Source organism: Sciurus vulgaris (assembly GCF_902686455.1).
Source record: "Sciurus vulgaris genome assembly, chromosome: 5".
Classification (NCBI taxonomy): Eukaryota; Metazoa; Chordata; class Mammalia; order Rodentia; family Sciuridae; genus Sciurus; species Sciurus vulgaris.
The window spans coordinates 79745677-79767047 of NC_136465.1; the positions used below are offsets into that span (position 1 = coordinate 79745677).

The 21371-nt window shown below is 35.1% G+C and overlaps 1 protein-coding gene across 1 annotated transcript in view; it reads right to left on the bottom strand.

Moving 5' to 3' along the window:
- Positions 1-20839, bottom strand: part of LOC306662244 (taste receptor type 2 member 14-like) — a gene marked incomplete at both ends in the record, with an annotated part of 40604 nt that extends 19765 nt beyond the window's left edge. Inside the window, 2 exons of the mRNA XM_079141772.1 lie at positions 20144-20268; positions 20623-20839. Coding sequence (XP_078997898.1) covers positions 20144-20268; positions 20623-20839 — 342 coding nt within the window. The remainder of the gene's footprint in view (positions 1-20143; positions 20269-20622) is intronic.
- Positions 20840-21371: the final 532 nt, after the last annotated feature.

Sequence of the window (21371 nt, forward strand, 5' to 3'; positions counted from 1 at the left end):
AATTTTAGGTTACTCACCCAATATTTATTATGCATCTATCTCATGCTTAGTACTGTCACAGGGCTTAAAATCTCTATTAATATGCTTATATTCCTGAATGTTTAAAATGCTTTTGTGAAAAAAAATTTTTAAAAATTTTTAAAAAATAAAATGCTTTTGTGTATATATTACAGAGCATTGTGAATACTCAATAAACTTGAACTATTTCATCTGTGCATATGAAAATAGGTAGAAATCTTCCTGTGGTCCCACAAAGCAGTCACTGAGGCAAATGAGTTCATCCATACAGCTAGAATCCTCATTCTCTGCTTCTCCCTGGACCGGTAGGGACCATTTCTCCACCAGCATCAGAGACCTCCTTCAGGTTTCATTCACCTGACCTCACCTCCCACCAACAGCTCTCTCAGACACTCCAAGCCTGCACCTTTCACTCCAGATTGAAAATGCTTTAGCTTTCCACCTGAACAACATCCTCTAGAGAGGACAGTCTCCATCCATTTAGGAATATTGAGCAGTTTATACAACACATTTAATTCTTCCATTTCTGAAAAGTTTTATGTACTGTCTGTATCAAGTGCAAGATATCAAAAAGAGGTGAATCCATCATAATCTTACATTTCTGTCTACTTAAATCACTATATTTGTAATGATGCTTGCATATCATAAAGATTTCTATCAATACCTATACTTAATATTAAAATAATATCAAAATATATTTTAATTAATATTAAAACTAGGTAAAATATAGTTTTTATGGTTTTATTAAAACTATGTTTTTAAAAACTACATTAAGTTCTAGATCACCATCATTCTGATTTATCAGGTGTCCAAGCACAAACATTGCTGAAGCTTCCTTCTTCTCAGTAGATTTTTAGTTATGTTACTTTTAAGGTATTTTTGACATTTGAAGAAAGAAAAAGTATGATTTCCACTAAGAGATCATGGATAGGCAGAAAAAGAGATTGGGACAATCAGCCTTATTCATCTCTAAGGAACTGGTAATTATACTCTCAGCAAGGAGATTCTATGAGTTCGCCAGCAAGATCAGCCTTTCTGGCTACAATTTGAAAAATTGAACCCTTGATTAATGTGATTTTAATATTTAGAGAGAAGAAGAATTACCAGCAAGAGATTGAAAGTGGTGTTTAATGAACAGGGGTATAACCAGGAGAGAGAGGTGTCCTGGAAGCAAGGAAATTCCCATGCGGGTTGAGGCTGAGCACTGGCAGCATAGACTCACTGAAGACCCTGCGAGGTCAGGTTCAGGGAAGTCCTGAGAGCAACACCCTCTGGAGCAAGTTCAGAAGACAGCAGTTGAGGGAGCTTTGTAGTCTGCTAAATACTATGAACCAAAAGGGGAAGAGAGCTGAACATTTGATTAATGAGCTTAGCCTTTGAGGAAGGAAGTCTAAAACCCTCACCCAGCTCTGAGCACTGAACCAAGAGAGAGAATCAGAGTCCAGTGACTGAGGGGATCTAAGTATCCTGAAAAAAGACACATAATGCACCACAAGAAAAGTGGGGATGTGTTTATGTGGTGCTTTCTCAAAGATCTGTAGCCATGTACCAGAAAATGGTGCCCAGATGGAAGACGAGTATCTACATTCTGAGACTTTCAAATATGGATCCTAAACTGACTCCAGTATCTGGGGACCAAATAGATCTTTTGTTCTACTACAGAGGCTGAGGGCTCCTGAATATTAGATGCCCCTTAGAGCTTTGTCTTATGTTCAAGCCAAGGTTTGTAGTTATTTACTTATTCTTGAATGAATTATTGAAATGCTCAGATTAGGCAGCTGGTAAAACTCATGTTTGCAAAGTGACATTATTCTAAGCAGGAGAAAGGAGGAGCCTCTGAAACTCAAACTTTGTGGTGGCTATAATGTGTTCCATTCCTTTAAGAATGTAGTTATTTATTTTAAGTCATTATCTGCTAGGACTGGTGAAAGTTACAGTGAGTGATATTCCTCTTCACATCCCTATTAAATTAAAGTATCCAGACTCTGCCAGAACCAGCTGAGGTATAGGATGAATGCAGATTACCATAAATTTACATTGCACTGGCAGATGCCATCCAGGAAGCAATATCTTGACTGAGCAAAACATCACCTCTAACACATTGCATGTAGCTATTAAATTGGTGAATGGTTTTAATCTATGTTTACTATGAGGAAAAAATCAAATTAATTTACACTTAAGTTCTAGAAATAATAACATTTCAATATTTTATGTCAGCACTACATCATTTCTCTTGTTCTCAGGCTGTGTGTCTGTGCCCCACACTGGGGATTGACATCTGGACTCACTCATGCTGAGCACTGTTTTAACCCTGAGCTACACCTCTAGCCACTGCTCTCAGTTTAATGACACTTTACAAAACACCAAATTCAGTCTATTAATGTCATTATATTAATTGGTACCTGTAAGCAGGAAATAGAAAATTCCTGAAATATCATAAAATACCATAATATTAAATAAGAATAAAACATCAGAAGAAAATTAAACTTGAAAAAATTCGGGACATATAACTGAGTGACGTTTTTGGACATCCAGTGGTCTGATCTACATGTGCAAGCATCTTTTCTAAAGAAAAGAGCATGTTCTATCCTTTATTTCCTATCACTAGAAAGGTGCCAGTGTTTGTTGGCCTTCTTTTGATTTCGAAGCCCACATTTTCCACAATTGAGGACATTACTCAGACCCACTTATGGAGTTTTCCAAGAGGCTTCTGACTTCAAGTGGACCCTAGAGCAAAAGAGTATTCTAAAATTGGTGCATGCTTTAGTCCTATGTGCTCTGCTCATCGTGCCAATTCAGCCATGAAGCTGAGTGATACGCGTGCACAGCACCATCTCCTTCTCTTCTCCAATCACCTTTTCCCAGGCCTTAGACAACCTTCCTCAGGAGGAGGATTTGAAATCAGTCCACAGGCTTAGCCACCATGTGTATAAACTGTCTTTTGCAAACTTGTTGCTTCAATGACTGACATTCCACAGTGCAAGTAAAATGAGCCTGGTTTGGAAAAAGGGATGCTGTGCATGTATCTGACATGATCCACAGGACAAGCGGAGACAGAATTCCTTCCGAATTAGTATAAAGCATCCCCTCTGCAGTACAGGAGTGCCTTGTGTCTGTGAGACAAAACAAGAAGAGTAGAGCATTAAACCAGGCTAAGGTCCCTTGAGCACAAAGTCCCATTAACTTGCATAATTCATGCCCTCAGAAAGCCACTCTTTTAGGGTGTAAATACCCCTGAGTGACAGAAGGGGCAGACAATATCAGAAAAAAACTTGTGTAAGTCCTCACACTCCCTGACCATCTCCTAGTCTCTTGGTCAGCAATTATTTCTCCACTTTGAACTTGAGCGTAAGTCCACTCTGCGCATCGCTCTTCAGAGTGGCCCCCATATGGCTGGATGATGAAAGGCAGAAAAGTAGAGTGCTGGTTCTCCTTGAGTCGACCCCAGCCAGAGGGAAATAGAAGAGCTGGGAAGATAAATTGCTCATCCTCTCCTCCATGGACTAAGGCCAGATCTGGTTCACCTTGACTCTCCCAGAATAGCCCTTGGGGCCAAGTAAACACATGTGTTGAGCAACTCGCTCTCTCTCAGCTCATTGCCAAGTGACGTCCAGCAAAATCACACACCACAACACATTGTTTCACAACTTTTCTTAACTTAATTCCTATATATCCTCCCCACTTTTGCATAAGACTTGCTTTCGAAAAGAAATGTCACCATTTTAATCCCTGGCATTGACTCAGATTTTAGAAGACCCAGGCTCAGCCATTCTTTGAATTGCATTGGTATTTCTTCCCTTCTCCAAGAGTTGACAATATGGTAATTAAAAATTTGGAAAAAATATTGGGAAAATATTGCATTAAAATAGCATTTTAGGAAGGAAGTTGATTGCTGATTAGATTGCAAACAGTCCAATGACATTTTTGTGTGCAAAATAGGCAGCTAAAATTATCATAACAATAATACATCATTCACAACAGAAAGAGACTTAAATGTAGCAAAATATTTTATATGCTTTTAAAAAAATATTGTTTGGTGATGTGTCATCTGCTTTTAGCCATTTATATCCCCTCAACTTGTATTCCTGACATAGTTACATCACAGCTATAGTCTAGTGATATTTTCCCTAGAATTGTGGATGAGCAAGTCTTTTGCTCTGAGACGTTCTTGAATTTGAATAACATAAAGCTAGAACCTGGAAATCTGTGCATCCTGCATATTGCTAATAGGTTGCATTTTCATTGATTCATCAGTCCTAATATAGTTCATGCATTCATTACTTTATTGATTAAAATATCACTATTCACCAAATATTCAGTGTGTCAGTTTTTGCATATCTCAGAGTAAAAGACTAGCTAGTCCACAATTCTAGAGAAAGTACCACTAGAATATAGCCCTGATGCAACTTTATCAGAAATAGAAGGTGGGGAGAGGTGGAATGTTAAAAATAGATAACCCTAAAGACACATCCCAATATAATAATTTTAAAAGCATATAAATGATTTTGGTAAAATTATGTCTATTTATGCTGGAACTCAATATTAAACAAGACAGATATTATCTCATCCCATATGGTCTTTCTGTGGCACTAGCAAGGATGCATGATATACAAATAAACCAGATGTGGGGATGATCTAAAGATTTATACAATAATGCTAAGATTTCATAATGAAAGAATATATATAATAATGTACAATTCAGTTATTGTATAAGGCTATATATTTTATTCTTAGATTAGAACTTACCATTAATGATGATGCCTACACTTTCTTCTATTTCAACATTTTACACAATTATAATAAAAGATATTTATAAGAAATTCCTTATTATTACATGGATTTCATAGATGTCATTTTAATAGTTGTAGAAAGAATGATTGAATTATATAATGATTTCTACTCTACTTTTACATTTATTTGATTCTTCTTAAATTAGAGAGATTGGAATTTTTAAATGGAGATTTTCAGCAACTCAAGAACCAACAGGTGGTGGAGGAGAAAAACAGAAATATTAAAAATGAGATCTTGACTTCATAAAAGATGTTCCTCAAGACACGATAGAAGAAACAACCTTCTTAATTGTATACCTTCCTAACTGCATTGATAAAGGACATGATCATGTCCCTATCTTCTTCACCAATGATGGAGATGTTATTTTTCTAGGTTTTTCACCTGTTTGTATTAAATCTACTCTTCTTTAGTACAGCTTAGGGCCTCATTTGCTAACTTTCCTCTAAGTATATTTGTCACTCTTGAATTTTATTCTGTGTGTATTTTAATAACAATTCTGTCTACTCTCCATTAAGCATGAAGTAAGTCTTCATGATGAAACAAAATCAACCTCTAACATACTTCCTCAATATGTGATTCAGAATTGGGCATTCCTTCCATCTAGAACAGTTACAAGTTCAAAGCCATGAAATCTAAGTATACTGTGATCCATATGTGTCTTACAAACTGCAATGGAGGATAGCTTATCTTGAGATAAGCTGACAGTTCTATACAATGCTTAAATACAAATCATCAATGCTTTAAATGGAGGATAAAATAGAATATGTATGTAAAAGACACATGGCTTCATGATTTTTAAATATTTCCCACCATATTTTGTAAAACTGAGTATTTGCAAAAAAAATTAAGGGTATGTTATGGCTAATCTTTCTCATTCTTTTCATACCCACTCACAAACAAACAAACCTTATATCCTTTTACTTAATAAACATAGGGAAAAGACTTTCTGGAATATCATTAGAAATTACTCAAATTCATACACATGGAAAAAGTGGAGGAAGCATGAACCATTACAGACTCCAGTGGTTTGATTTCCCTAGAAGTCACACCATGTCCCGTTATTGATCTGTGGACTTAAAGGTTTCCTGTCTTTCAGATGACATCTCTCCTGCTACAGAACCATCAGGAAGGTCTATTTCTGCTTCTAGTTTCCCCAAATCAGGACAAACGAATGGCTTTAAAGACAGACAGTGCCAGTGGCCTGGCAGCACAAGGGAACTGGTTCATCTAACAGCCTAGTAAAACTCCTACCATGTACAGACAGAAAGCACATGGCAAATAACAGGAGAAAGGAGACAACAGTTTGTCAGGTTTTCATGTGAATCTTGGTGCTGGGATTGTGGTATCCTTTGCCTGGAACTACATCATCCTATGTGTTTACACAGGGAGTATATTAGCAACACAAAACAAATCAGGGATTTTACAAAGAGGATGAAGTTTACTAGAAAGAATACGGTCAGATTTGAAAGGTTTATGATGTCCCTCGGTTTGGTCTTCACACTCTCATTTCCTTCTTACTAGTTCACCCACATGGTCTCCTCTCTGGTATCCTCTGCAGGACGAAAAACAAAACCACCATCATCTCCCACAGTATCACTAGAATGACCTTGTTCTCTCTCCTCTTCAGATGGAGAAATACAAATTTGGAGAAATTGACAATCTTGAGCAAATAAAATATGCTGTGGTTTATAGTAAGTGAGGTGCTAAAATGGTTGGTTACTGTCCAAGCAATAAGAACAATAATTTTTACTTATCCCCTTGTTTTATATCAGTATATTAATTTCCCCACCACAAACTGATTCTGGAGACAACTGAGGCAGGAAGAATTTATTACTTGAGGGGATCTTTTGTCTCCTGACCCAGCCATAGCAATTCACCAGTGCTTTGAAGACCTCTGCAAAATTCCAAAAGCAAACTCTGCCGTTACTTGAATGGAATGATGCTCAGTAGAGAAACTTAAATCTAGAAAACAAGAAAATCTCAACGTATGATATCTTTCTATTGTTTTTCCATATTCTTAACCAATATCAAGCAGGAAAGCACCAAAATATGCTAAACGATGTGCTCAATGTTTTTATGGAAAACGCTTATTCCCAAAATAATCAAAATAACTTTTATTCATATACTTTATGATCTTGCACAGACTCCAATCTTTCATAACAGATGTTAGGGTGAAAACTGAATTCTTATTTGCTAAAATGCAAACGAAGACATATTCTCTTTCACAGTTTAGCAGCTTTTTTGCCTTCTCTAACTTATGCATAATCTGGCATATCAAATTTAACTGTCAGCTAGAAAATTTTAAACTTTAATAAATTAAGCTTGAAGGAAATGTCTAAATTGATAGATGGGACTTGGTTATCTGTTGATGACTTGAACAGTGTATCACCACTAAGATTATTTCAACATAGTCACTAGATTCATGTAGAAAGGTTTAAAAAAAAAAATCTGTAGGCTTTCCAGGGTTTTCCTATCAAAAGCTTCTTGCTTCCAGTAGAATCCCCCCAAAATTCAGTGTTGATAATCAATACTTAATGTGTCTTATAGTTCACAAGCCATAAATGCAGACACATGTACTCATCACAACTACCCAAACAATTCATGTGGTCTCAGAAAAAATTCTAAAGAACTGTAAGACACAAATTATTATTCTATAATTTCCAAAATGAAAAATGAGTCTCAGAGAACTTACTGAGATTTAAATTATTTTGTTTTGCCCTCAGCCTTCTTAATTGGCAATATCTACTAAGTATGTCTCTCACACTAAAGTCTTTTACAAAGGCTTCTGTGCTAACTATATTTAATTTATATTTAATTATATTTAATGAGAATATTCAGAAAATCCACTGGGATTTTCTTTGGACACTAGGATTTGGACACAATAGCTACCTTAAGAAATCGATCCTATTTACTGAATTAAAAGATATACGTCTACATGTATTCAGATGTTCTTTTATATCTACATTTATTCAGATCTTCTTTTTCTTAATAACTGCCTCAATAAAATCTGAAATGTGAGACTTATTTTCAGGCCCTGTCTCATTTTCGTTACTACTATGAAAAAGTTAATTTCAAATGCCATATTTTAAATAGTCTTTACTGGTGAATAGTTGTATCTTTATGTATTTAGCAATATTGCTAAGCATATTTATTCTATTTAATAGTCTACTAGCTACTTCTTTGTGGATTTCATTGGATTATTCATAGGTAAAACACTCTGTTCAAAAATAAATATTTTGTCATTTCAATTCAAATTTTCAAAAGTTTTTCTTTATTATCTCCCCTAATTGTACTGGCTAATAACTAATACAAAGCTCTTCTTAATACAGGAATTAGTATAACATATTTTACTTCTCACCATTAAGAATACTGTTCTTGTATTTGGTTAGTACACACCAATTATTGGGTTATTATTTTTTTCCTTCCATGCATACTGATTTAGTGAAAATTTAATCAAATGATACTTTAACATCTTCTATTGGTCAGAGTTCAATCAGGAGACAAATGGTGAGGAAATTTAACCACTAAACATTAATACGAAGAATTTTTTATTATACTTTAGGGGGTAGAATAATGAAGGATTGACTGGAACAAAATAAAGATGACTGTACAAAATGTAGATATAGCAAAGAACAACCATTATACCTAATGCTAAGACATGGCACCCAAAAAGAGGCTACATGTACACACATGTGCACACACACACACACTCCATCTAAGTCTAACAAAAACTCCATGAAGACTACACAGGCATGGCTTTCCCAGCTGACCTACCATAAAAAGCTAGAAATCTTCTGTGTAGAACTGGCCACAAATCCTCCTCCCTTGGGTTGTGAAAATGGATCTTGGCAGAGGTGCTCTGGGTGAAACTGTTTGAGGGGCTTCTGGGAAAAGCTGGGTGTTGTGGTCCACCACTCACCTCTGGAGCCTGGCAAGGGAAAGTTGCCCGTACTATCAATCCAGACACTAAAACTGTCCAATTAATCATATTCTACTTCAGCTGAAAAACTATGCTTATACACTTTTCTTTTTGTTTTTACAATGGATTATTGTTATATTTCCAATATCATCTATATTTGTTTTCTATTTATTGAACTTTTAAAAAGAAACCTTTGGTTTCCTATTTTCTGAATTTTTATTTTTGTCTTCAATATCATTAATTTCTTTTATTATTACAGTTGTCCCTCTGAATCCACAGGTTCCATGTATGCAGATTCAAGCAATTGCAAATCAAAAAAAAATCCACAATTTTTTTCATCACTACCAAACAAGTACAAACTTTTTCCTGTCTCTATTCCCTAAAAGTACAGTATAACAAAGATCACATAGTATTTATATTGTATTAGGTCATACAAGAAATCTACAGATACTTTTAAATGACCTGGAGGATGTGCTTCAGCTATATGCAAATAAAATCTCATTTTACATAGGGTACTTATGCATCACAAAATTGTAACCTGTGTTGAGGACTGTAATCAATCCCTCGTAGATAAAGGATGGCAGTGTATGTGGATTATTAGGTCCTTTGCAATGCAAGTTTGGGAATCAGATTGCTTGGGCTAACATGATTTTTTTCCCTTTTCTGGTTGAGGTTCTTGACCTCTTTTATCTTCCATTTCCTTATGTACCATAAGTGGTGTCATTGTTTTCAAGGTTGCAAAATGATAATACATGCAGAGCACTGAGTATAGTTGTCTGTAATACAATAAAACTAAATAACTTTTTTTTTTTAACTGAGAATTTTTTGCCTCATTAATGGTCCATGTTTGCAAAAGGGTACTATTTCTTTGAAAAGATCATATATTTTCTGTTGGTGAAAGACTATATTTAATCAATTAGAATAAACTTTATTGGGTGTGCCATTCACATCATCTTTAAATTTACTCATTCTGCTTGATGCATCAGATTGTACAATATTTTTAAAATTTTATAGTATGTGGATTCAATATTAGTTCATTTTTAAATTTTGATGCATTTATTTCAATAGTACATTTTTTTAAAGATTCATGGCCTTAATTGCTGTATCACGCTTAGTGATGCTTGCTTTTTTCATGAAATATCATTTTAAATATTGACTCATTTCAACTTAATGAGTATTTCATCTGATGTTAGCATTGATTCACTTACCTTTGTCTACTTGATATGTTAGTTCAGAATTCAGTTTCATATTGCAAAGCTAAAAAAGTCAGCAAAAGCTTAGTGATTAATGAGATAAAATTTTATCTGCCTCTCATCTAACAAAAGCTAGTTGTTTGTACACCGAAATGCACATAATGACCTTGGGGTTGTCACTAACCAAAAAGGAAAGAAAATATTGGAAACACTTAATAGTCCATTTGTATCCTTACAACTTTATTCCCACATTTTCAACCTTCTTAATTTATTTCTTTTAAACTTCACTTTATGTACAAGATAAAAACATAAAACACATAAATGTACAAAATGATCTTATTTATATAATATTGCATATATGTACACACAAAAATGGGTTAGTCTTAAATTTGAGGATTCTCCCTTTTAGTGACTGACTTAATAATTCACTTAGGGATATCTGGTAACTGGCCTCATTAGAATGTCCCTACTTGTGACTGTCAGTCATGTTTTCTCTTTTCTTCTCTAATTCACCTTATCTGCTTTTTATTGTTCTGATGAACTTGTTGTTATTCCTTTTCCCCAGTTCTCTTTTTTAGCAGACTACTTATTATATTTTTACTAAGTAACATACATCTGTATATATGCAGCATTTCACTTTCTAACCATTTTTGAATTATATCACTCTCTCCTAATCCAAAGACTGGCATCTCTCAAGACCTCTTTACACTAATCAAACCTTCTAGTATGTGTTATGTATATTTTTGCTTTAATGACCAGTTTTATTAAATAATGATTTTTGTAGAGTAAATATGAACAGTTTAAAAGTGTAGTTCATTTTTGTAGAATCTTTGTAATTACTTACCTTTAACTACAAAGCATCAAATAGTTCCTTTTTATTCACACCCATTCCTTACTTATTTTCTTTGAATACTTAGCATATCGTTTGCTCAGCATGAATATTTTCATCTTACTTTCTTTGTAATGATTGTGCTCTGGCTTCCATAACAAAATACCACAGACTTGCTGCTTAAGCAGCAAAGATGTATGTCCTCACAGTCCTGGTAGATTCTGGCAAGGCCTTTCTTGCTAACTGGTCTTCAGACCTCCTTCTCTCAGGACCAGTTCTCTCTGAACTCACTTGGTCTTCTCTGTGTACTCCTGGTGTCTCTCTTGTTCTCACCACTTCTATTGGATTAGCGTTCCTCCCTTAGGACTTCACTTAATCTTAACCTTAATGGTGTGGGGGTCATGGGAAAGCGCTGGAGAGCAGCCTGTCAGTGACCAGGTGAAACCAGATACGTTGATATTTAGAGTGGTGGGAGGAATGGAGCACACCAACACCAAATGCTCAAGGGACTGGGCAGGGAAGGGGAAAGGTTACTTCAGCAGGCTGAAGGACCAATGTGCACAGGGTAAGTGTGCAGGCTAAGCAGACAGGAGCCTTATACAGGCTGGGTTCTGCATGAGGAGTCGTTTTCCATGCTTCCCAGCATGCTCACACTGTGCCACCAAGGGAAGACATCTTAAGAAGGTTCTTCTTGTCTGAACTTGCTGTATGAGAGTTGAGAAACCCCTACCTTTTTTATATATCCAAGACCTACCTTCTCTTTACTGGCTTAGCAGGTACCAGCTGGAAAGTCAGTTTGGGTCCAGGGAAGTGACTGTGACACAAATCTGTTGAGAACTCTGCACAGTGAGATGTGCTATCTGCAAGGCAAAGGGAAGCAGGAGATGCTTTGCCAGTTCAACCTCTGTTATGAAGAGTGAGGACAGCTGAGGGTGGATTCAAGAGGAGACTGGATCCTAGAGCATACCATCGCATGGACCAGTTGAAGTTGGTTCCTTGGGTTCCACATTTCCCCAACCCAGCACAGATCCTATTGGCTCAGTCACTTTAACTACATTCAGGACAAAGGGTGCACAAACACCATTAGTCCACAGACTCATTTGGGGAGGGGATGGTAGGCAGCCCCCATTCTTGCTGAGTCCCCACTCCTGGTGTGAAGATGGAGGGCTCCAGAGAAAATTTAGTTCTGTGGACATCTTTGCTTTAGCTCTCACCGGTGATCAAAAAGGGGTGAAGCTCACCCTCAAAATTGCCTTAATTGGTTTGCGCTGTTTAGACTGGAACTGAGAAAGAACACACCAGACTGCAACTTCAACTCATTACACCCTCAACATACTTGGCAGATTTCAAAATTAGAAGACCCAGGAGGAAGTGTCTCCATTTCAAATACCTCAGACAGGGAGGACTCTTTGGTCTTGTTTGCTTGTTTTTTTGTTTTTGTTGTTGTTGGGTTTTCTCATTATTTTTTATATTTCATCAAATTTTATGTATTTTTAATCTTTAATTGGATTTGTCTTTCTTCCTTCTCATTATTATTCTTGTTTCTTTCTTCCTTTTTTCATTACTTCTTAGGTCTTTCTTCACTTCCCCCATTATTTTTTTTATTTTAGTATTAATTTTTCTGCCATTGATGTCTAACTTTTTAGCTTATTCTTCATTATTATTGCTCCTTTCTTCTCTATTTATCAGTGGTGTTGTAGATGTTGTTTTAAAAAGTTTTATTGTATATTTTCATCTGGTTTGCTTATAAGTTATTGCTTTTACCCATGGTGGCTGTCTCCCCTCAGAGAGGTGCTGGCAGAACTTTGAACATTGAGTGGATGCTTTGATAATGAGCTGTACTCCAAGTCTACCTCAGGAGAAATTGTATCTTACTTCATCCAAAACATCATCCTGCTCAAACCATGGCAGTACCTCAACTTAAAGAATAGGGGAAGCAAAAGCCCCAGTTACCTAGCCCCAAATAGACACAAATGGGGAGGGGGTGCTGGAGAGCCTCAACTAAACATTCACTCCCTTAGCAACAACTGTTGGAAATCACACAACTGTTGTGGCTACCACATCCATGAGAGACCCAAGCATCAGTAGCTCCCAAACTCTGTCATAATGTACAATGCTGAAAAGTTGAGGGGAGTAACCAAAGAAAGTATACCTCACTAACTCTGATACCTTTCCAAATTAGTAAAGGATCCCCAACCATACAAGTCCTACAGAGAAGATATGTCCCTCAGGTTCTGACACAGTATGCACAGAGTCAAAATCCCCCAAGCACAAGTCTGAGAAACCACGGGAAAACTACAATATGAAATCCACTGAGAATTACACTCAACATTACACAACAAACCAAAACTCCAGGGTACATCATCAAGAGAATGCTGCATACTGAAAAGGATAGCCACTCAAAAAATGCAAAAATCCTAACATAGAAACACCAGAAACAAACATACAAAAAGGCAACATGACTCCTCCAAAAGCTCAAAAATCACCAATAACTGAATCCATACATGTAGAAGAGGATAAAATGCAGGACAAAGAATCCAAAAATTTAATTGTTAAAATGATCAATGAATTCAAAGAAGAGTCAAATAAAGGTCTGAAGAAGACAATGCAAGATATGAAAAAGCAATTCAATAAGAAGATTATCATTCTTGAAAAGAATCAGCCAAAAATCTTAGAAATGATCCTCAGGGGCTGGGGAGATAGCTCAGCTGATAAAGTGCTTGTCTCGCAAGCTCAAGGCCCTGAGTTCGATCCCCAGTACCGCAAAAAAAAAAAAAGAAATGAACCTCAGGAAGTCAAATGAAACACTCAAATGAAAGATTCATCAATAGACTAGATCCAGAGGAAGAAAGAACATCAGGCCTTGAAGATCACACGGGTGAATTAGCAAATGGACCTTATTATTTAGATAATAATAAATACAAAAATAAATAAGAATGAATAAAACAGAAAAGGCCAATGAGACATGATTAAGAGACCAAATACAAGAACCATAGGTGTGGATGAAGGAGCTGAGGTGCAAGCTACCTCACAGAAAACTGACTCAGAAGCCTACCTGAAAATATTCTAAATCATGGCTATTATCAAGAATGCAAGCAATAACAGGTATTAGCGAGGATGTGGGGGGGAAAGGCACACCCATACTTTGCTGGTAGAAATGCAAATTGGTGCAGTCACTCTGGAAAGCTGTATGGAGATTCCTCAGAAAACTTGGAATAGAACCACCATTTGACCCAGTTATCCCACTCCTTGGTTTATACCCGACGGACTTAAAATGAGCATACTACAGTAACACAGTCACATCAATGTTTGTAGCAGCTCAATTCACAATGACTATATTGCAGAACCAGCCTAGATGCCCTTCAACAGATGAATGGATAAAGAAAATGTGGTATATATGCACAATGGAATATTACTCAGTCATAAAGAAGAATAATGTTATGGCATTTACAGGTAAATGGATGTAACTAGAGAATATCATGCTAAGTGAAATAAGCCAATCCCCCAAAACCAAAGACTGAATGCTTTCTCTGATAAGTGGATGCTGATACACAACAGGGGGTGGGAGCTAAGGGAAGAATGGAGGAATATTAGATTGTGTAGAGGAAAATGAGGGGAGGGGCAAGGGAAGGAAAGATGGTGGAATGAGGCAAGCATCACTACTCTATATACAAGCATGATTACTGAAATGGCATGACTCTACATCGTGTTCAACCAGAGAAATGAAAAGTTGTACCCCATTTGTGTACAATGAATCAAAATGCAATCTGTAAAAGTTTTTTTAAAAAATAAAAATATCCCAAATCTTGGGAATAACATGAGTATCCAGGTACTGGAGATTTTTAGAACCCCTCCATGACACCTTGACATATTATACTACTAAAAATAAAGCTAAGAATACTGAAAACTACAAAACTACTGCATATACCAAGTCACTTATAAATGCAAGTCCATCATATTAACAGTATATTTCTCACCAGAAAATTCAAAGGATAGGAGGGCTTGGAGTGACATGTTCCAGACTCTGAAAGAAATTAACTGCAACCTGGATTACTATAGCTAGCAGTTATCCTTCAGAATCAAAGGAGAAATATAGATCTTCTAAAACAAGAATAAACAAAAGCATTCATGACCACTAAACCAAAATTACAGAAAATACTCAAAGGAATCCTACATGCAGATGAGGAAGCAAGATAAACACACACACACAAAAAAAAAAAAAAGCATGGGAAAGAATAAATCTCAATAAAAGAGTATTTAAGTAAATAAGAAATAGAAAAAATCAGAAATGATAATTTCAATAAACTATCAAACCCCTAAGATAAATAAGAGTGAAAGATATGAACATAGAATTTAAAAATGACCAAAGAAAAAGAAAACAAACTAATAGAAACGAATACGTTTCCTCCAATAAAAAATCTTGAATGTAAATGGTCTGAATATCCAATTAAAAGAGGCACACAAGCCAATTGCATTAGAAAACAAGAATCAACAGGAATGATATGGATCTACAGCATGTGCAACCATCAAAATGAAAAGTTGTACCCCATTTGTGTAATGAATCAAAATGTAGTCTGTAAAAAGAAAACAAGAACCAAGAAAGTGTTTGCAAGAAACTCACCCTCATCAGCAAAGATATACACAGACTGAAAATTAAATAATGAATAGTGATATGCCAATCAAATGGAATCCAAAAGCAAGCATGAATAGCAATACTCATATCTGACAAAATAGATTTCAAGTCAAAATCAGAAGAGAAAGCAAGTCACTACAATTTAATAAAGGGGGAAAACATCAAGAACGTATAATGATTGTAAATATACATAAACTGACATCAGAGGATCCAAATATATAACACAAATACTACAGGACTTAGAGAGATAGGCCCCCACCATGCCTCTCTTCCCAATAATGCAATCATCTAGGCACAAATTAAACAAATATCAGAGTTAAATTACCCTATAGACCAAATAGACTTAACAGACATCTGCAGAATATTTCACCCAACAGCTGCAGAATACATATTCTTTTCTTTACCATGTGACTCTTTCTCCAAAATATGTCATATTTTAGGCCATAAAACAAATGTTAATAAATACAAACAACTGAAATAATTTCTTGCATCTTAATAACTTGTAATGGAATAAAATTAGAAATCAACAATAAGAAAAACTACCAAAGTTATACAACACATAAAATTTGAGTGATACTTTTGAATAAGAAGTAGGACATAAAAGAAATAAAAGGAAATTTTTTTTAATTTTTAGAATTAAGTGAAAATGCAAACACAACTGACTAGAACCTGTGGACACAGTGATAGCAATTATAAAAGGTAAGTTTATAACTATAAGTGCCTACATTGGAAAAACAGATCTCAAATAAATAATCCAGTGATGAATCTCAAGGCTTTCAAGAAACAAGAACAAACCAAACCCAAATTCAGTGGAAGGAAAGAAATAATAAAGATCAGAGCTGAAAGTAATGAAAACGAGAATAAAAGAACAAGTTAAAGGATCAGTGAAAAAAATAGTTCACTCTTTGAAAAGAAAAACAAAACTGACAACCACTGAGACAAAAGTAACCAAAAGAGAGGGAAAAGGAAAAAAAGATAGAAAAAATAAATTAATTAATTAAGAGACAAAGGGGGATATAACAGATACCACTGAAATTCAGAGGACTATTGGAGAATATTTTGAAAATTATCAAAATAATAAATTGGAAAATCTAGGGGAAAAAGGACAAATTTCTGAAACATCTGACCTCATATTGAATCAAGAGGAAATAAAAAGTTTAAAGCCTAAATAAATAAATAGTAAACAATGAGATTGGACCAGCAATAAAAAGTCTCCCAACAAAGAAAACACAAGTACTGAACAGATACACAACTGAATTTTACCAGAGCATTAGAGAAGAACTAACAGAAATGCTCCTCAAAATACTCCATAAAATATAAAGGAAAGTAATTCTTCCAAATTCATTTCTATGAGACCAGAATTACCCTGATACCAAAACCTGATGAGGACACAAGAAAGAAAACAATAGACTTACAAATTGAGTTCAACATCACATTAAAAAAATCATACACCATGATCAGGTCAGTTTCATTCCAGGGATGAAAGATTGGTTCAACATTTGCAAAACAATACATGCAATGCACCATATAAATAGAATCAAAGATACAATCACATAATTATCTCAATAGATGCAGAAAACTCTTCAATAAATTTCAGCATCCCTTCATGATAAAAACCATAAATAAATAGAAGGATCATAACTCAACATAATAAATGCTATGTATGGCAAACCCATTGCCCACATCATACTAAATGAAGAAAACCTGAAAGTGTTTCTTCTAAAATCAGGAATGAGACAAGGGTGTCCACTCTCACCACTCTTACTCAATAGCATTGGAAACTTTAGCCAAAGTAATCAGTCAAGAGAAAGAAATAAAAGGCATAAACTTAGAAAAGGAGGAAATCAAATTATCTTTGTTCATATGATTCTGTACATAGAAAAATGTAAAGATTCCACCAAAAATCTCTTAGAACTGATGAGCAAATTCAGCAGGATACAAAACAAACAAAAAATGGCAACTTTCCTGTGCACCAACAATAAACTCACTGAGAAAGAAATCAGGAAAAACATTCCCACTCACAATAGCCTTTTTAAATACTCAGAGATAAACCGGAGGAAGTTAACAATGTAAATTGTAAAATATTGAAGAAGATGCTAGAAGACAGAAGGCATTCTATGTTCACAGATAGGAAGAATAAATATTTCTCAAAGGGTATACTACAGAAAGTGATCTACAGATTCAATGAAATCCCCATCAAAATACCAATAACATTCTTTACAGAAACCGAGGAAAAACTATCCTAAAATTCATATGGAAACACAAAGAACCCAAACTGCCAAAAGCAATACTGATCAAAAAGAACAATGCCAGAGATATCTCAATACCCAATTTCAAAATATACTACAGAGCCATAGTAACAAAATCAGCATGGTATTGGTATCAAAATACATGCATAGACCAAGGAATAGAATAGAGGAACCAGAAATAAACTCACAAAACTCCAGCCATCTTATTCTTAACAAGAAAGCCAAATATATACATTGGAGGAAAGACTGCCTTTTCAGTAAATGGTGCTGAGAATGTTGAACTTCCACTGTAGAAGATTTAAATTAGATCCCTATCTCTCATCTTGTAGAAAAATCAACTGAAAATGTATCAAAGACCTTAATGTAAGGCCTGAAACTTTGAAACTATGAGGGAAAACAGAGGGGAATTACTTTAAGATACAGGTATAGACAATTTCCTTAACAGACTCCAATAGCTCAGGGAATAAAAACCAGAAATGACAAGTAGGATTACATCAAATTAGAAAACTTCTACATAGCAAAGGAATCAATCAACAGAGACAAAGTCTACAGAATGGAAGAAAATGTTAGCCAGCTCTTTACCTGGTAGATTAATATCCAAGATATGTAACAAAGTAAAAAAATAACTGCAAAAAACACATGATCCAATTAATAAATGGACCAAAAAAGCTGAACAGATATTTCTCAGGAGAAGTACAAATGGCCAATAGTTATACCAAGAAGAAAAAAAAAAAAAAAAAAGAAGTTCAACGTCTTTAACCACAAAGGAAATGAAAATCAAAACTACATTGAATTTCAATCTCACCCAAGTCAGAATGGCTATTATCAAGGAAACAAAAAATAACAAATACAAGGGGAATATGCAGGGGGAAAGGAATATTTATACACTGTTAGTGGAAATGTAAATTAGTACAGCCACTATGGAAAACAGTATTAAATTTCCTCAGAAAACTAAAAATAAATCTGACAAATAACCTAGATATACCACTTCTGGGTGTATGCCTAAAGGAATCAAAGTCATCATACTATAATCGTACTACAGAGATACATGTATACTCATGTTTATTGTAGCACTATTTGCAATATCCAAGTTATGGAATCAGCCTAGATACCAATCAGTGGATGAATGAATAAAGAAAATGTAGTATATTTTATACACACACACACACACACACACACACACACAATGGAGTGTTATTCAGCCATAAAGAAGAATTAAATCATGTCATTTGCAGGAAAATGGAACTGATAGAATGAATGAATCATCATGTTAAGTGAAATAAATGAGACTCAAAAAGACAAGTATTGCATGTTTTCTCTCATATGTAGAATGTAGAATTTTTTTTTAAAAAAAGGATGACATGAAAATAGAAAGGGAACTATTAGGGAGGGGTAAGGGAAACAAGAGGAGGGAAGGGGGAAGAGAGAAAACAAGAAGGGTGGATAAGATCAAAGTACATTATATTCATGTATAAAATTGTCACAATGAAATCCATTATTTTGTACAATGAAAATGCCCTAACAGTTATAGTAAAAGATAAAAAGATACTTTTTAAAAAGACAGTCATCAGCCATGATTTGGTATTGTGCATTTAAATTAAAATGAATTGTGGCACATACTAGAAAATTACATTGAAAATTTTAATGTATTTCCAAATGTAAATAAGATATTCCTAACAATGTTAAACGTGTCCCCAAAACTAATTTGAAACTAATAACACATAGGTAGGATACTTATAAAGCAGCCTGATGATTTGGAGGAATGATTTTTAAAGTTTTGACACTTACGTACTTTTGAAATCAAGCATTTAGAGTATCTGATTTCCAAGAGTCTCATTTTATTCTTCGTTTCTATTCTAAAACTTTTAGTTCACCTTCTACATTAAAATTTACTATTATTTGCATAATATCATAACATTCTATTTTTAATAACTATGCCTCATATGCCTGCATACACACATACATCTTCTGTATTGTAGGTTTCTCATTTTAAAATCTCCACAAGGTTAATGATCAACAAAAATTTCTTAATACTTCTTATAATATTTCATAAAGACTTCTTATCTTTACAGTCTGTATTGATATTCTCCTGAGTAAAGTATATTAACATGCATACATTTAAATGGACCGCTAAGGTTGTAATGTGGTTAGTGCTTATTCCAAACATATATTTGTCAAATTCAAAAATTGACATACCATAGAAGAACATTAGGAGAGCAAAAGTTATAACATGTAAGAGTTTGTTCTTCAAGAATATTCACAATGATCCCTAAAATTAATTAAGGTCCTCGCATCCTGGGACCTGGACCTCAGCCACCACAGCACTGAACGAGAGGCCTGCTTCAGCTTATGGGTTCTCAGAATCAGGACAAATGAGTGGCCCGAAGGAAAAGCTGCTCCAATAACAAGGCCAATACAAAGGACAAGTTTATTGCTTATTAATTCAGAGTTAGATATTTGTATGACTCGAGAAAATAAGAAAGTGGTATGTAGGAGCAGGAAGGCAGTCACAGTTTGCAAGGCTTTCACGTGGGCCGTGGTGCTGGCATCCCTGGGCCCTCTGGCTTTGTGCTGCATCCTCCTCAGGTGTTTCCACAGGGAGAAGATTAGCAGGAAAAAAGCTAAAGTGGACACAGCTAAAGGGATGAACATGAACAAAGAATTGATGAGATAGAGAAGTTTGGAACATTGTACAAAGTTTATCAAAATGGAACTTTGAGACAGGTTTCTTTCATGTTCATCGTCCCAGTCATCAATATGTGTGTTTATAAACGCAATATTTAAAAACAAGAATATCAGAGACACCAGCAGGATTACAGAAACCACTTTTTTAACTTTCCACCTTAAGCAAAGAAAAATAGAGTTAGAAAAATTAGCTATCTTGAGAAAATAAAAGATGCCAAGGCTTGTAGACAGCCAGAGGTTGAAATGATTGGTTACTATCCAGGTCAAAACAATTATTTTCATCATTTTTGAAGTCGTCCACAAACCTGAATAACCCACAGATAGCACACTGATGGGTATTGATGAGAGCACACCAATTCTGGAGATTGCCAGAGCAGTGAGGATTCCATCCACTGAAGAGATCTTTCTTCTCTTGACCCAGTCCATGCAGTTCACCAGTGCTATGAATCCATTTCCTAAACTCCCAGTTATGAATTCCACAATTAATAAAATTGTAAATAAGTAATGTATGATTCCATCCATTATCCTAAGAGAATGTTCCAATGTCTAATATCACTGCTGAAGATTAGTTCATACATTCACTTAAAGTGCAATGGATGTTGGATTATTGAAAATTCAGAAATATTCTCCCTTCAAAAATTTGTGTATACAATGCCAAACCAGGAAACATCCAAATTTTCTAATGACTAGATTAAATTTTCTGAAGGAAAATTTTGTATTTTCCTAGACAGCACAGCTGGGTTCCTCAAGGTATTGTGTGCCTTACACACAGCAGTCTGGAGTCTTTTGTAGTTGACGATGGATATGCTGAATTCTTTTGCGCTAACATGCAAACTGAGATATATTTATTTGCATTGTTTTGATTTTTTTTTTTTTTTTTTTTTTTGCCCTACCTACATATTTCATTCTGGCAGCATGAGTTCTGAGTAAATAATATTACAAAATCCTAACACATAAGCACCAAGAATATGAGCTGGTAAATGGAACTTACAAAGCCCTGAGGATTTAAAACAAAAGTTAAGTATATATGGGAACCTATGCAGGTATTTTCCAG